The following is a 17,693-nucleotide window of genomic DNA, read 5'->3' on the forward strand; positions in this document are numbered from 1 at the left end:
AAGATAAAGTCAGAGCATTCCTTCACAGTTGAGGATCAGATTACTGTAACTTCCAGTGAAAACTGGGATTAGTAGCAGGATTACAGTTTTAAACACATTTTAGTCCATTATTCTGTATGTTGAGCAGAAAGCTCGATGCTTCAGTGCACGTTATCACTGAGGAGCAGCACTTCCTTCTGTGACTTTCCCTTTTATGCTTTAAATGCTAAATAATGGAGAATATTATGACTGTCTCTTCATTTGCATATTTGGTGTGAGCACACTGGTAAATCCTGCACACAAATTAATGAACAGAATGTCATTAAAAGGACTAAAAGGCAAAAGCCCTGCATTAGAAATGCTACTGGTGCATAAAAGCCAATTCCAGATCATTATAATAAATGAACATTGTGATTGATGTCTCACTTTGATACTGCAGATGGTAAAGGTGGGGATTAGTTAACTTACTTTAAATGTTGTAATACATCATTTATTTGTTGCTCTACATTTTGTGTTTTCATTTTCTTCATCTAAAGCTTTGAAATAGAAATGGGGCGGAATACCAGGTACAGAAGAGTAGAAGCTCTCGTGCACTACAAAGGCTTCTGAGTGAGACAATGCTGACAAAACGCCTCTTTGGCGTCGCTTGCATCCATTTATTGAGTCTCAGTCGGTTCCTGACCCGCCTTCCCCTCAGGGATCAATAGAGGGTCATGGGATCATCTCCCCGTCTCCTCTCGTCTGAGCTTGTCTCATTTCATCTGCAACAAGCTGCAGAACCATCTTCTCCAGGAACAAGAAGGTTTGTAGGAGGTCCTGTTGTGTTTTAGAGGTTTTCTCCTGGAGGTTTTTCTGTTCTCCATCTTGAATTCTATTTTTTCCTTTTTCATTTCACCCCAGCCGGTAACCTCTGGTTCAAGAAGTCAAAGCTTCATGTGTTAAAGCTGCATTCTGTGTAGTGACCAGCAGGGGGCGACTCCTCTGCTCCCATAGACGTCTATGAGGAAATGACTCTACTTCTGTGTAGTGACCAGCAGGGGGCGACTCCTCTGCTCCCATAGACGTCTATGAGGAAATGACTCTACTTCTGTGTAGTGACCAGCAGGGGGCGACTCCTCTGCTCCCATAGACGTCTATGAGGAAATGACTCTACTTCTGTGTAGTGACCAGCAGGGGGCGACTCCTCTGCTCCCATAGACGTCTATGAGGAAATGACTCTACTTCTGTGTAGTGACTAGCAGGGGCCACTCCTCTGCTCCCATAGACGTCTATGAGGAAATGACTCTACTTCTGTGTAGTGACCAGCAGGAGGCGACTCCTCTGCTCCCATAGACGTCTATGAGGAAATGACTCTACTTCTGTGTAGTGACCAGCAGGGGGCGACTCCTCTGCTCCCATAGACGTCTATGAGGAAATGACTCTACTTCTGTGTAGTGACCAGCAGGGGGCGACTCCTCTGCTCCCATAGACGTCTATGAGGAAATGACTCTACTTCTGTGTAGTGACCAGCAGGGGGCGACTCCTCTGCTCGCATAGACGTCTATGAGGAAATGACTCTACTTCTGTGTAGTGATGGATCCACTGACCTCTGCCCCCAGCCCAGATTGTTTTGGTGGCAAAGACTCTCCAGGCGTGGGGGGCGTGGGGGGTCTCGGACAGCTGAGGCCAGGCGCCATGAGGAAAAACGGCCGCAGCTATTTTAACTTCCACGCCGTAACCAAATATCGAGGGGGGGGGGGGGGGGGCAGTGTGAGAGAAAGTGGGTGAGTAACATTCCTGATGCCTGGAAGCAGCTGTTATGAATCCGATGATCGCTGATAGCAAACATGATACCGCAAGCCCACTATTCGTGGCCTCATAAAGGAAAACTGCCGCCATGCGTCTCCCCGCCTCGGACGGCTCTGCCACGGGGGCGAGGGAGGGGGGGGGTGGGGGAAGCGTTTCAGTATTTTTACCTCGAGCTCTTTCTCCATCATCGCCGCCCCGGAGTTGATGGAGTTGATGGAGTTGATGGAGTTTGACTGTTGGGAAGGTCGGTCAGTCATAAAGTAAATTTATGTAACTAAAATGCACCTTTTGAACCTGAAAGTTAAAGGTGTGAAATCAATGAGACTCATCTTATTACTATCCAGCCTAACGGGGGCATAGAGAGCATCATGCGTTGGAACAATCGCAGCTCTGGGGGGGGTCCTGAAGCTTCTCTTTGAAGCCGTCTGAGCGGCGTCCTGCTTCCATCCCGTCAGCATCCACTGTGATCTGTTCTCATCCTCAAAGGGGACCTTTCTCACCTCGAAATGTCACATCGACAAAAGCACAACTACAGATCCATGATGTACAAAAGGTGTGATTTAATGGTACCAAAGGTCGGAGGAAGCATTCCATCGGACACCTAAATCGCTTAAACTGATTCATCGTTTGGGGATTTCAGCTGCATAGTTTTGAGGACTTTTCTGACATCAGCATGGATGGAGTATGAACTTCTGATCACCTGGTCTTGAGGAACATGAGACGTCTATTGTGTCTACACACGGAGCTCCTCTAGGGCTCATATTTCATCATCGCCTTCAATAATCCATTTGATGTAATCACCACACAGCTGAACCAGAGAGGACTCCGATTGGTTGCAGCGCGCTGCAGAGTCACGTGACCCGCATGCTCCGAATGCCACAGCGAAGACAGCCCGCGGGGGGGGGGGATTAGAATGCACTTCAGGGACCAATAAGGGGGGACAATGTGACGTGTCAGCATTCCTGGTTCAGTTTAATTAAGGTTTTTCAGTCGTTTGAGCAAAAGAGAAGTTTATCTCACGTATTAGTGACTGACTTTATTTACACAAAATGTCTTTTAGGATAATAAAGATCTTAACTAAAAAGTAAAACTTTGTTTTTTTTTCTTGTGAACAAATCTATTTTCAGGCTAACATTTAATCTTGAAATAATTTTGACTTTATTCCCGTAAACATCTTTTCATCCTGTAAAAACTCATTGTGCTCTCAGGATTTTGACTTTTAATTCTCCAAAGATCTTTGCATAATAACATGAAGTTGTTTATTCTCTGTTGAAGGTGTAAAGGTGAGACGAGTCGACAGTAGATGTAGATGACGTCCACGCAGCTTTCCTACATGCTCACAAACACTGAAGCTCTGGATGACACGATGTTCGAGCTTCTCCCCTCCCATCATTGCTGTATTCTTCTATTGTGTTATTCTCCTGCTAAAAGGACGCCATCATCTAAATCCACTGCAGCGTTTCTCTCGTCTGCTCTGAGCTGATCGGCCTGTCGGGGGAATCATCGGCTTCAGAGGATCCATCCATCACCCCGATGGCATCTGCTTGTGTTCACAAACGTTCACTCGGGATGCAGCACCAGCCACAAGTTAGGACCCCCCTTCAAAGGGCTCCTGCAAATGCTGCAGGATTTTAACTAATTAAGACTTTTTAATGATTATTTAAAAAAAGAATGGCTATATTTTTATACCTAAGACTGTGTAAATACAATATAATTCTAACATAGTACATATTTGCATGTTATTTTCCCCCTTATTCATTTTTCAGTCAGTAGTATAAAAGCCACACAGATGTTCCTTTGAGTCGCTCTGTGTGACATCAAAGCTTCTCTTCAGGGCCCGTTTGGGCCGGACCACGTTTCCCATCCGCCTCGTCCCTCCTGACACCCCCCCCCCCCCCCCCCCCGCATGGAACCCGGTGCGTTCCACCAACAGGATGCAGCGCTGCGGCTCTCACGTCTCGTCCGTCCAGCGAACTAACGAGCTCATCATTCAGCGCCGTCACAACCCTCAGCGGAACCCCCCCGACCACCGGTCCACACACACAGCCGCCTCCATCTGATCCGCCACGGAGGAGGAAGAGGGGGGGGGGGGTGGAATCAGACCGTTAGCAGCACCTGAACGTCGGGTCTGTTCGGGGGATTCAGGTGGAGGATCTCAGTGTGTAATAAACACAGATGTAACAGCTGCTGAGTAACCGCGGCAACGGGAACCGCCGGCCCTGTGATTAATGGATTCATCTTTTTCCTTCCGTCTGTACATCATTATCAAGATGTGGGAGCGTCTCCTAATTCATCATGGATCCACTTCTCTGTTCTTCTCTTTCTGCTGGTCAGAGAGCACAGAAAAGTGTCATGTGTTGTTTGTGTTGTGTGTGTGTTGTGTGTGTTGTGTGTGTTGTGTGTGTGTTGTGTGTGTTGTGTGTAGTATTGTTAATGTGAGAACCACTCACACCTTCATTGGGAGAAAGCATGTCGGCACAAATCATCTTCACTCAGGGGAGACTGAGGCACATATTTGAGGCCTCAAGGTGTGGGGTGAAGGGGGGGTAAAGGGGGGGGGGGGGGGTGACAGACGGATCAGAGGGTTTGTTGAGGGGCAGGATGTGAGTCACCTAACACCCCCCCTAATAGAAGACTCCTGTGGATCTGAGTGGCATTTGGCTCCTCTTTGACCCAGGCGTATATTCTCATAATGAAGAGGTCTAGACTTCAGTAGTGACAGGACGACCTCTTTGGCCGTGTGACCCCTCCCTCACTGCCTGCTCTCAGAAGGGACGAGAAAATGAGAACAAACTACTTACTAAACGTATCAGTAATTCTGGGAAAGGTTCGTCAACTCGAGGTCGGACCGTGTTTCAGCAGCTTCTCCCTCGTGGTCCCGGTCAGAAAGGTCTACGAGCCAATCAGGGAGCAGAGCCCCGCTGAAGCAAACCCGCCCGCCAGGACCCCAAAAACCCGGCTTACACTACGTGAGAGGCTTTAACGAGGCCTAAAGAGAGAATCACCAGGACCCCACGGTCTGGACCGGGTCAGATCGGTTCAATGATACACATCTGATAAAAGTTCTGTCTGGCTGAGTTATTATTATCATCACAGCTGTAGATGAGAGCTACGATGTCGACACGTCAAAGTGACACGAGGAACCAAAACGAGCTGCATTTCACCGTCCATCTTCACAGGAAACTACTTGTTCAGTTAAAGGCCACAAAACAAATCATGATCAATACCTTTTGGCACTTTTAACGATTGTTTGAAGGAAAACTGCATTCGGTTCCATGTATTTTTGTTCCAGTTAAAGACCAACAATTACACAACAACAAGCAATGGTTTCTACTACCACTACCCCCCCCCCCCCCCCCCCATCAGGAGGAGGAGGAGGAGCAGGAGGCGTAAACGGATGGTGTTTGGCTGTAAAGAACAAAGTGAATTCCTCCTGTTGATCAGTGCAAAGGCTCTGCACCGGATCAGCCCCCCCCCCCCCCCGGTCCCCTTATTACACCCTCTGTGTGTGTGGTGCAGGGGGAGCGGGGGGGGGGGGGGTGACTTCCAGGAGCAGACCTCTCACTGTAGACCTCGCACCAGGGGAACCAGGGAGGTCAGACAAAGGCGAGCGTCAGGAGGCCGCTGGGTCTTAGAGGAGGACTCGGGGGGGACAAAGGCCTCATTCAGGACTTCTCACAGGCAGACAGACAGAGGGACGGACACAGGGACAGACAGGCAGGAGACAGACAGACAGGAGACAGACAGACAGGAGACAGACAGGCAGGGGACAGACAGGTTGTAGTTTTTTGTCCTCCCAACAAGCTGAAAGCAAAGGGAACGTTTTGTCTCCTCGTCGGATGTAATTCTTCAGACTGGTGGTTTGGATCAGAGCCCAAAGACACACACACACACATAGACACACACACACATAGACACACACACACACATAAAGGTGTGTCCTCAGGAGGGAAGGACATTTCAAGCTGAAAGCAAAAGTTGAGGGTAGAGGAGGGAAGGAAAAAATATGAAGAGGAAGCAAGCCAAGAAAAAGAAGCTTGAGTCTGTAGCTCAGATCTTCTGGAGCTCAGAGCAGAAGATCCATCTCAATCCATCGACTCCATCTGCACCACCACCCCCCTCCTCCCCTCCTCCTCTGCACTGATGGAGGTCATGGAGGAGTTATTCAGGAGCTCTGACAGGTTTAGCAGGGGGTCAAGGAGATGAAGAAAAATTAAATGAAACTAAAGGACAGGAGGGGGGGGGGGGGCGAGGGGGGGGTGATAAATAACAACAACACGTTAGCGACGCTGTGGAGGTCAGACTTTACAGACTTTACTGTAATCCCAGAGGCAAATAAACACTTCTTTACCTCCTCTGCTTCTCTCCTTTAGCTCCATCCTTCTTCCTTTAATGTATGATTCTCCTCATTCACTTCCCTCCTTCTCTCCTCATGTCTCTCTTACCCTTACTCATTTATTTTCATTTATTATCCCTTTTTCTCTTATTTCTTTCTTTATTCTTTGTCCCTTCCTTCCTCTACTCATCGCCTTTCCTTCTTTCCTCAATTCCTTCAGTTTTTTATCTTACTTTCCTGGTTGCTTCCTTCTAAATTTCCTCCTTCCCTTCTGTGCATCCTAATTTCCTGCTTCTCCTCCTCTCGTCTTTAATAAAAAGCAACCAAGCGTATTCTCTTGTCCACAGAGACGTTCTCTGGTTCACACAACTTGAAGAAAACTATTGGCTCTCATTGCTTCAGAAGTAAGCTCTACGGTGAGGGGGCGGGACTTCCTGCTCCTGCCACCTGCTCGTCACAGCAGTGAGGGCTTTGTCCCTGTTAGCGAGGAGTCTTTAAAGGGCCCCCGAGGCACTTTGGAGCTCGTTAGCGTCCCGTTACCGTGCCGTGGCTCCGCCCCCCCGTCCCTCATTTACAAGTGAGACGGCAGCCTCGTGGTCACGGGCGACTCTAATCGGAGCCCGATCCACAAAGAGAACCCGCCTTGCCCTCCGGTGCCCGGGTTCCCGTAGGAGAGAGAGGCCTCGCAACCCGGCGGCGTGCGATTAAAGGAGCTGAAGGGGGGAACGCGGCGGGGAGGCGGAGCGGTCGTGACGCGCGGCCTTCGTCCCCGATCACGCCGGCCGATCTTCAAGAGCCTCCATTGATCTTCGCAGGAACGCCGCAAAGAGGCCGCAGCTCTAGGAGCTTCTTTTATTTTTAGTTTTTTTGTGCGGCTGAAAAATTAAAAGACGGATTGAAAAGGAAACCCGGACACTTTGTCCCAAACTTTCCTCGGAACGTGAATAATTCAGCGCCGAGCTGAAGGGAGACGAGGCCTTCCTCGTTAGAGCCTTAGATCCACATCCGAGGCGTCTCCATCGGGGTCAAAGAGGGCTTCAGAGAGCTTCTGCTCAACCACCTCGTGCTCCCACTGGCTCGGGTTTGGAAAACAACAAAGCGCGGTGTCATCGTTACGCAGATGACGCACAACTCTACATTACGATGTCACCAGGGGACTGCAGACCAATACAGGGTCTGGTAAAATGCAACAACAACTGCACGCGCCAAAACCTCCTTCGATTAAACACAGATGAAACAAACCAACAAAATAAGAATGGATTCGTACCTCAGCCTGAAGAGACAAATCAAGGAGCGAGGTCTCCTCTGACACACCGTCACATCCTCAGAACACAGACCTTCTCCTCCAACAACCCGAGCAGCTGCATCCGCCTCTAACAATCAGAGGAACAACGACATGTGCAGCGATCGATGAGCGGAGCGATTCCTCTTTGATCGATAGCTCCTCAAGCTGCTGGAAGCTAACAAACACATTTCAATGCTTGGGTTTCCAGGCGAAGGTCCAAATGTCCTCGAGGGAGGGAGGGGGGGGGCTCTCTAGTTAAACCCCGGTTTTAAAAGGGACGAGAATAGAGATTGAGTCTCAATTAAAAACCCTTCAGTCCATGAGACACTCAATCAGCCCAAAATATTGATAAAAATGATCTAAAATATCATTCAGACGAAAACTCATCAATGCTGTTGAAGACCAGAATGCTGTCAATCAAGCAAATGAATACATTTCCCATGGACCTCATGTAGCGCTGTATAGTACAGATAGTTGGCTCAACATCACAAAAACAAAGGGATCAATTATATAAAAAGCGTAAAAAGAAGCATTGAGGGATCAAATGAATCCAGTCACAAAGAGCTGGAATTCTTCAAAAGTTTTGATTATATATTTACTATTAAAGAACCCCCCCCCCCCCCCCCCCCCAACGCCTCACTAATTGTCCCGAATGATCGTCGGTTTGGCCTCACTACGTGACAAACTGCCCCCCCCTCCTCAAGAGGCTTTGGACCACAGCTCCGACCTCCTAATCCGACAGTTAAAGCTTAACTGCACTGCTCATGTGCGACGTGGGGTCTTTTCTGGAGGTCGGGGGGGGGTCTCTATCTGAATGAGAGTGAACTCCGACCCCGTCAGACTTCAGTTGTGAGAATAATGTGTGAATGAAGTGAGTCATATTTCGTGTGCCTCTGAAGACGAATCAGAGACTCATTGGGAGCCTTTGTGGTGCCAGAGAAGCACCAGAAGACGGACGATGTTTGGACCGTCTCACACGGCCGTTGCGTTTCATCCGTCTCAGGGCGGCGATTTAGGATCCGCTACCTTCTACCTTCTCTCCCTCTTTTCTTTGATTCTAGGATCGTTCCATCTGAATTCTGCTCCTCCACACGTTAGAGAGACCGTACGAGATGGTTCTCCTCGAGAGGATCCAAAGAGTCGGACCAAACGCGTGAAGCCTCAGACGGGTAAAGAGCAGAACTTCTGAGAGACTGCCCTCCACCAGGATCAATACCCCCCCCCCCCACCCCCCCCTCTTCCTCACCTCTTCCCAGGGAGACTAATGACAGGAAACCACAAGCCTTTCTTTCCCAGGCTTTTCTTTCTGCTTCACCTTGTTTTTTCCCCTCACAAATTACAGTGGAGTCGACTTCAGGTGTGCTCGCCCCCCCCCCCCCACCTCGTTACATCACCGCGGCGCTGATAGCAGTGTTGAGAGTCAAAGTGGCTGTTTGAGGAGCAGCGTGAGGCCTCTTCATCTCCTCCTCCTCCTCTGTGGTCAGGATTCATTCTACAGCTGCTATGCATCAATCTGGTGGAAAATGATGCTGGGGGGGGGGGGGGCAGTAAGAGGCTCTTACCCAGCAAGAGACAGACAAGAACGTTCAATGCTCTTCTTCAGGAAGTTACAATGAGCAACGAGCGGCCTCTCAGAAGGAAGGAAACAGAGTGAGATGCTACTTCCTGCATCTCCGTCCATGATGAATACCTGAAGAACATCCTCTTTCCCTTCATCTTGTCTCCTTCTTTAAATGCTTTCATTTTCCACATGACCCAAATGGTGCTTAGTGCACTTAGGACGATTCTATCGATGAAGGTGTGAAGGAGCTTGAAGTGGCAGGAGGAGGAAGAGGAGGAGGAGGAGGAGGAAGAGGAGGATTCTGCAGCTCCTGAGCCCATCCTGCTGGTCACGGTCTACACTGAGGATTAATGAGGCCTGGGCCTCTGAGCCGGGGGGGGGGTGCGAAGCGGAGGCTTCAGTGCCCGCTGAGGCCCAAAAACTACCAGGCACTGGGTGAGGGGGGGGGGGGGGGGAGGCAGGGGGCACTGAGAGCTCCCTGCTATTTATTTCCAGTGGACAAGATAAAGGATGCGGTGCTCCAAAGGGGGGGATTGAGGGGGGGTGGTGGTGGGGTGTCAGAGCCGGGGAGCAGCGATGGCGCGCTATTATTGTCCCTCCTGGCATTTTGGTGACATTTTAACCCGGCAGAGACGAGAATAGTGCACCCCCCCCGCTTTTATTTTTGAGGGCTGACTTTAAAGGTTTGCTGCAGCCTCACGTGCACGACGTGCAGCCTCACGTGCACCATTCTACGGCCATTCATTTACCAAGATGCCTTTACGAGAAATGTGGGCGGAGTCAAGTGTTCACCCGTCATGGTGGATTGTTCTTCTTCCCTCTCTGTACGGACCCAGGATGCTACGATGCGTTTATGTGACCAACCACAGAGCAGATTTAGTTATTTAGAGTTTGGATGCAACTTGCAACAACGTTAGCATAGCTAGCTTAGATTAGCTGCATCAATCAGAAGCTCCATTGACAAAAGAAGCATTTTAAAAACTATTATTAACTGAGCGACCTCACAAAGCATCTCTCAGACTGCTAAGAAGCTGCATCGCTGTGTAGTTATTCTCAGGAGCCCTTTAGGACTTCTAAAATGTCCCAAACAAGTGAAGAAGAAGAGCATAACCTAAGGATCAAAGGGGGACAATGTCACAAATAAGTAGAATAAGAGTCTTCTACTCAATAAAAAACACCTAAAAGGGGGTCAGGGGTCACTCAGAGGACTGACCCTGGATCATCGCTCGCATTCTCACAGATTGTTTGGAGCAGAGAGCGGTCGCTCATATTTTCAGTTGTTCAACTTCACACCCTACGTGGGGGGGGGGCATTCAGGGGGGCTCACACTGAGTCCTTTTTACTGGCCAAACAAAGAGAGACAGCAGCCTTTAGACCTCAGACCGGCCGGCAGTAAAAGGAGCCCGGGCATGTTCCCACTCCAGGGGTCAGAGGTCATTCCAAAAGGGAGGGCGGGGTCTCAGGTTGGAGAGATTACAGACTGAGGAAGGTGAGCATCAGTGCTTTCTTCTGTCATTTGGACAAACGTCACGTCACTGCTTTGACAAGAAACAGAAGTCTTGAGGACGGAAGCAGTAGAGTTCCTCCCCCCCTCGGTCCACTGACCGTCTGACCCTCTCCGTCCTGGTCCCAGTTCTGCCCCCCCCCCATCATTGTGGTTGCAGACGGACCAAACGAAGCCTTTTCTGAAAGGCCCCGAGCTCGCTGGAGGGAAAGAAGCCGCCGCGCCCGTCCTCCTTGAATAAATAAAGCCTTTGTTTGGAAACCTCAACAGCCCTCGAGAGGCGGCGAGGACGGGGGGGGGGCGCAAACATGCCGCCCCTCTGACCCGCTGAACCAAATACTGACGATCCGGCGGGAGGGAATCCACGGCACCGTGGGGGGTCCGGGAGGCGCAGATGTGTGCGTTTCAGCAGGTAAAAGGAGGGGAAATGAAGTCAGCGAGGCCCCCCCCCACCCCCCCCCCGTGGACAAACACCCGTCTGTCATCACTCTTTCAGTAAGAGCCTGAAGAATTTCCCCTTCTTTTAATAAAATTAATTAAGTTTCCTATGAAGATGGGAGTCATGTAAAAAGTGAATAAACACTAAATCACATGATCATTATTATTATTATAATATTAAGTATTAAGTATTAGGATTTGAAGCTTTTCTGGCCTCCTGCAGGAGAGAGAAGCAACATTTAGGAATCATTTATGAATAGTTCAAGTCACTTGGAGACATTCTCTCGACTCCTGCTCCAATAAAACATGAAGAAGTCAACAACTTTCCCTCTGAGACTTCCTGTGGAGGATTAATAAATAACACAAGACATGAATCATAGAAGAAGGATGAGCAAATCACTTTTTGAACCTTGCAAAGCTCCAGACTTTCTTCTTGCCAAGAAATCCCACCAGAAATGAACAAATGAGAACTTGTTAATTCATACAGAATGAAAAGCTTTGGTCTCCCAGAAAGACGGAGCTTAATTCACATTATTTTTCACCTCTTATTAAATAAAAGGTTTCTGCTTTAGTGGAATAAGACTCAAATTCTTTCTCCGCTCCTCGGATCCCCTCACAGACAAAAGAAAGCCTTTTGTAAAGATGTTCCCTACAGGATAGGGGGCTGGTGGGGGGGGGGTCGTGTTGAGGGGGGGGGGGGTGGTGAGCGAGTGAAGACTCGCTCTGCTCTAACGCTCCTCCGTCTAAACACTTGTAGCTCCGAGGGCCTGCGGGCGCAGACGGGTTGAAGAAGTAGAGCAAGACGAGGGAGAGGGGGGGGGGGGCGCTGCAGGGGTTTGGGGGGGGGGGCTATTTACAGATAAGGAGCCAAACGGCGCCGGGAATCAAACCCGCTGAATGAAGAGAGGGACAAAAGGGCCGGCGACCTCCCTGACCTGCGATGAAACTGTCAAAACTACAAGCGGGTGGCCTGCAAGGTCGTGGGGGGGGGGGAGGGGGGGAGGGGGGGGGGAGTAGGTTGTCACTTGATGATGAGCAGAAAGAAGGGGGGGCAGTTAGCGTGTTTGCGCATTAGCAGGCGGCTGGGTGTTTGCCAGAGGTCGCAGTAAAGGGATAGAGAGAGGCGTGGAGGGAGGGGGGTGATGGTGGGGGGGGGGGGCAGAGGTGTTCAGTTTCCGAGGACCGGGCTGGTTTAAAAGGTCTAAAAGCATCTTGAGGAGAGCAGCCATTGAATAATTCAGATGTGGCAGAATGGAAAAGTCCTCCTGTGATGTATTTCTGTGTTTCTGAGATGCTGCTCTCTGACATCGGAGCTCGCTGCGTTGGGATTGTCACACAGGGAGGGGGCGGGGGGGGGGGGGGGGGAGGGGGGGCTGTGGAGAAGAGACGAAGCCCAAAACACAAGCCCCAACCGAGTTTCATCACGTTCATCAACCCGGTCACTGATTATTCATCCCATTGGAACCTGTGAGATGTTCCGTGTTGGTTCTCTCGTTCACTGCTCCATCAGCGCTGCACTGATTTGACGCCACGCTCCATCAGCCAATGATTGGGTCCCACATGACGTTTATGACCTCAGAACCGAGGCAAGAACCAAGAAGAGAAACCTTCTGTGAATGCGTAGTCGCTCACATGGCTCGTCGTTCCCGGAGGGGAGAAATCGGCGGCGTGAACGGCACTTGGCGGCGACCCGGTTTAGAGGGATTATCACTGGAGCTCGAGCTCTAATCCACCGGGGGAGGACGGGGGGGGGGGGGGGAGGGGGGTTCTGCTAATATACATATTCTGTTCAACAGCAGTCAGATCCTATTTGCGCTCTTAAAGCCAAACAACTTCACCGCCGAACCCCAGAGGCCACAGTGGGATGGATATACCCCCCCCCCCCCCCCCCAGACAGGAAGTCAGAGATGGACTCTTTTAGAGTCGCTAGCAGAGTTTGTCCTTTGCTGTACTTTTAATCTGAGTTTCTTTTTGTGTCTTTCTGACTAGATAGTTTAGTACTAAACTATTCATTCCTGAGGAATCACGTCGTTGCAGTGAGGGGGTGTGTTGCACATTGAGGGGGGGTGTTGCATTGAGGGGGTGCGTTGCACACTGAGGGGGTGTGTTGCACTGAGGGGGTGCGTTGCACACTGAGGGGGTGTGTTGCACTGAGGGGGTGCGTTGCACTGAGGGGGTGCGTTGCACAATGAGGCGTCTTTCAGGGTGGAGAAGAGCATTAATTCATAATAAAAACATTTTCTCAACAGCTTTAGTTAACCCTTAAAATAAGGGTTTTTCATTGCAGTAATACTTGTCCCCGATTGGCCGACAGGCGTAAAAAACAGTGAAATATTTAACCGGCGTTCCACATCACGGCTCTAGTATGCTAACGCTAACGTTAGACAGCGTTAGCATGTAGTTAACCGTTAGCTCGCTGAAGCTGGACCCACCATGCGTTGAACGTTGCATGCTGCAGTAAATGTAAATGATTATCGTACTCGCAGCTTGTCAATGATCAACATCAGGAGCACGGTGGCTAAATATTCACCATGAACCAGGAGTCAAGTCTCCTGAGAGCCGGAGGAGATGCTCTCTCACCTCCTCCGTGTAGTAGTTTTGAGTATCTTTGAAGTAGTTATGAGGCTTTTTTTAGTAGTTATGAGTCTCTTTGTAGTAGTTTTGAGTCTCTTTGAGGTAGTTATGAGTCTCTTTGAAGTAGATGCGTCTATTTGAAGTAGTTATGTGTCTCTTTGAAGTAGTTATGTGTCTCTTTGAAGTAGTTATGAGTCTCTTTGAAGTAGTTATAAGTCTCTTTGAAGTAGTTATGAGTCTCTTTGAAGTAGTTATGCGTCTCTTTGAGGTAGTTTTGAGTCTCTTTGTAGTAAATGAGTCATGTTGTGGGGGTTTTGAGTCTTTTTTTGTAGTGATTTAGAATTGTTTGTTTTTGTTTTGTGTCTCTTTGAAGTGGATCTATTTGTAGCATTGTTGTTTCTCTTTGTGGTGTTATGTTTCTTTGAGGGGGTGTTGATCCATAATCAATCAATGTTGGCAGCCATGTTTAGCACACAATAGCAGACGAGCCGACAAAATCTGGATGTTTCTAATGGCGCGAGAGGACGTCACCTTGAGTCAGGATCCAGGAGACGATGAACAGCTGACTGCTTAATGACTCAGAAAACCAATAATCAATGTGGGCAGAGGAAATACTCTTCTAAGTAGGGTAATGTGAGGACAAGTCCAGGTAGAGTGTATCTCCATGTAGTCACAAAGTATGCAGCAGATGAGTAGAATGAACTTCCATCAGGGAGGTAAAGATCAATATTTGGTTTTAAGGAGGATGGAATGAATTACCTGGAAATGTTCTGACTGAATGTGAACTGAAGTAAAATGAAAACATTGATTTTTGGCATGTTAAAACATTTAAATCACCCATTTTTTACAGTTATTAGTAACTTACGAAATACTATTTTCGTTCAACGGAAACTCCTTTTGTCCACATGTTCCTTTTATATTTGATGTGGTGTCATGTGACCTGGTACTGTAAACATGCACATGAAGCAGCTTAAAACCATCTCCAGATATTTTATGAGACAGTTTAACCGCCTCTAAGACGCCTACAAGCCTTGTTTTAACACGTCCTCTCACACACACACACCGGATTGTTCCTTCTTTAATTAAGACGAATGACCCCAGTGACCTTTGTGGATCTCGTTGCGCATGAATCCAACTGATTAAACAAAAGGAGAAGTCCTTGTGGTTACTCTCACAACGCGCCACCCTCTCTAATCTGGTGCTTCTTTGTTTTCCATCCGCTCCTATCTACCCACCACTCCAGGTGTTGGGGGGGGGGGGTTCTTCACTTTGAACTCCAGAAGGGCTTTTTTTCCTCTGACTGTGTTCCAACATGCTGGGACGTCCCACCTGTCTCTTTGCCCTCTCATTTTTCTTCTTCCCACACCCCGCCCCTCCCCCCCCCCCCAAAAAAAAACACAATCACTCCTTGCTCCCTCGCTCTCTCTAACAATTACCCTCCTTCACAGCCGAGAGATAAGTACCACGTGGGGGGGGGGGGGGGGGGGCAGGATGTGTTCTCATGCGTTTACAGGAGGTGGTTGTAGGTATGTGTTGTTGTAATTACGCTGACACACAGACAGACACACATTTAAGGCTTCTCAACACACATTAACAGCTGTTTCTACACACGTCTCCTTCCTTGGGGGAGGAAGGATCGACCCGGGAGGGCTGCGGATGTTCTTTAGGGGTGAAAACAGCATTCAGGGCGTCATGCAAGGACACGTTACATTTCTAGGGTTCATTTGCCGCGCGTCGCAGACTTTGGAAACACAAAATCTTAAAAGTCGAGCCCCCCCCCAGCCCCAAAACACCACCAACTTTCAACATTAAAGCCGGTCACAGGCCAGGACGCGAGGACGTGAGGATCCCACGGCAGCATTTTAGAGAAGAAGAAACATCTCAGAGCACCAAAAGCTCCTCACACACAACGAGGTCTCTCTCTCTCTCCATTATGATCGAGGCCTGCATCATACATGACACACATCTTCTTATCTACATCTACGCAGCGGATAACAAACACACCTTTCACCACCTCTCTCTGCACACACACACACACACACACACACACACACACACACAGACACACAGGGATGCCACCTGGCTGAACCCGCTGATGTCCCCGGTGAATAATACATGAGCAAAAAGGACCCGAGATCCTGATTCTGTGAGAGAAATCTCAGCCAGCGATAGGGGGGGTGGGGGGGGGGGGCACCTACCGCATGCAGCCGTCCCTCGAAGACACAAGCTCCTGTGATGAGAGAGAGAGAGAGAGAGAGAGTTAGAGTGCGGTCATGATCTCAGGGATTATGTACATCTGCTCCTGTGAGCCTTCAGGGTGTCACATCGGAGACACTGTGACCTAAGAGCTGTGGACAGAAGTTTGTTCCTGCTGTAAGAATTTTCCTGTTAAGTGTTGAGACAGTTTTCAAAAGACGGAATCTCAAAGCTCGGGGTAATCAGAGTCCGTCCCCCCCCCCCCCCAGCCTTGAAAGATAAAAAAGGCTTCAAAGAACATCACAGAAATGAGGAAATACGTCGGCCTGCACATATTTCAGTGCAGCTGTGGAGGAAAGTTAGGATGAGGAAGACCTCGTAGACAGAAGCCTTCCTCTCTCACCGACCTTCGCTCCTCTTCCTCATCATCAGGTGCAGATTTAACCAAAGCTGTTCCATTGATTTGCACGTTTAAAGCGACCAGACTGCTGTAGATAAGTGACCATTTGTACGCTTGTTTCATCCGTTTTCACAGGATTATGTTTGAGAGATAAATTCAATGCTACACGTGTTTCATCTTTCGACCTGTCAATCACCACCAGGGCTTCCTGTCTGCGGCCACAGTTTGATCCCAGAGAGGATTCCAGCGGGAAGACCTGCCTCTTCAGGACCCCAAATAACCTCAACCTGTTACGGTATCCGTACACTGGAGCAGAAGGTCCTCTGTTCATCTCCTCACAGTGACTGACAGCAGGTTAAGTAACAGCTGGAGGCTCCTGGGGGGGGGGGGGGGGATATGGCCCCCTGGGGACCACATGCAGGGCTATGAGCATTAATACTGAAGGAAGAGGCTGCAACAAGTAGACTCAAGACAACAGGAGGTTGTCCTGCTGAATGATGGACCTGCAGGTCCAAGCGATTCAAGCCAAATAAAGTGATTTCAAAAGGTCTGATGTTCGATTATAAGTTAAAAACTGTAAATTACTGTAAAAACTTTTTCACCTGAAAGGAAAAGGAAACTTCACACAGCACTACTTCGCCCCCCCCCCTCCCCCAGTGGACATGACGTGCCCCGGGGGGTCTACCTGGGGGGTCCCCGGTGACCCCTGACCTACATCCCAACCGGCTCGGTTTAGAAAGCAGAAGCACCCACCGTGCGCCGGGGCGCGTCCGGAGAGGGTCCCGGCCAGCGCGCACACCAACATCCACCACGCACGTGCCATGGTCGCGCACAGAGAAAGTGTGCGGGGGGGGCGGGGGGGGGGGAGGCTTAAAAATCCACCACGCGCACAAACTGAAAGGAAAAAAAACGAAAAAAACCCCACCGCGCGATGAGGTCCGTGTTAATCCACGTCCCGGTGCAGAAGAGAAGGGGGTGAGAGGAGGGGGGGGGGTACTGGGTTCCGGGTGTCGGGTACCGAGGACCGGGGGACACGGAGCGCACCGGGTCCGTCAGAGTCCTCCTCGCGCTCTGCTCCTCCAGCTCCACCGGCTGAGAGGTGCTCGCGCGCTCCCCCTCCCTCTCCCCCCCCCCCTCTCTCTCCCCTCCCCTCTCTCTCTCTCTCTCCCTCTCCCTCCCTCTCTTTAGTCTTAATTATATCCCAGAGTCATCTATAGTTACTCACTTGGACCAGCAGTCCCACCGTTCAGTGTGGTTCTATTTCACGTCACTTGTTTTAATTCGGAGCTGATAGTAAATCTCTCTTTATGTCTTCATGGCTCCGTGATGATGAACACACGTTCACTTTAGTGAAGGGTTCTTCCCCCCCCCCCCCCCTCTGGGACCTTCCCAGCAGCATTAAACGTGATTTCTGATGCGTGTTACGGGATATTATGGGATGTGTGAGAGCGTGTCCCGCTTAAAGGAGCCTGAGATTCCTCGGTGTCAGGTGGCAGAAACCTGATCTCCATTCGGCCCTTTTGTCCTCAAACAAGGGGCTCAGTCACTTCCGGTCTGAAGAGACCAAACGTCACAGCCTGACCCCAGATGTGCGCGACCTTTGACCCCAGGACATTGGGGCTTCATTCCCAT

The 17,693-nt window shown here is 49.7% G+C and overlaps 1 protein-coding gene across 3 annotated transcripts in view; it reads right to left on the bottom strand.

The window, feature by feature from the left end:
- The window catches only part of fras1 (Fraser extracellular matrix complex subunit 1), a 99,256-nt gene extending 82,079 nt beyond the window's left edge, over positions 1-17,177 (bottom strand). For all 3 annotated transcript variants that reach the window (XM_062562602.1, XM_062562601.1, XM_062562600.1), the window contains exons 1-2: positions 16,815-17,177; positions 15,664-15,695 (exon numbers count right to left, since the gene is read on the bottom strand). In XM_062562602.1, the coding sequence (XP_062418586.1) occupies positions 15,664-15,695; positions 16,815-16,884 (102 nt within the window). In that variant the 5' untranslated portion in view covers positions 16,885-17,177. The remainder of the gene's footprint in view (positions 1-15,663; positions 15,696-16,814) is intronic.
- Between the last annotated feature and the right edge of the window lie 516 nt (positions 17,178-17,693).

This window comes from Pungitius pungitius, chromosome 5 (genome assembly GCF_949316345.1).
Source record: "Pungitius pungitius chromosome 5, fPunPun2.1, whole genome shotgun sequence".
Lineage (NCBI taxonomy): Eukaryota > Metazoa > Chordata > Actinopteri > Perciformes > Gasterosteidae > Pungitius > Pungitius pungitius.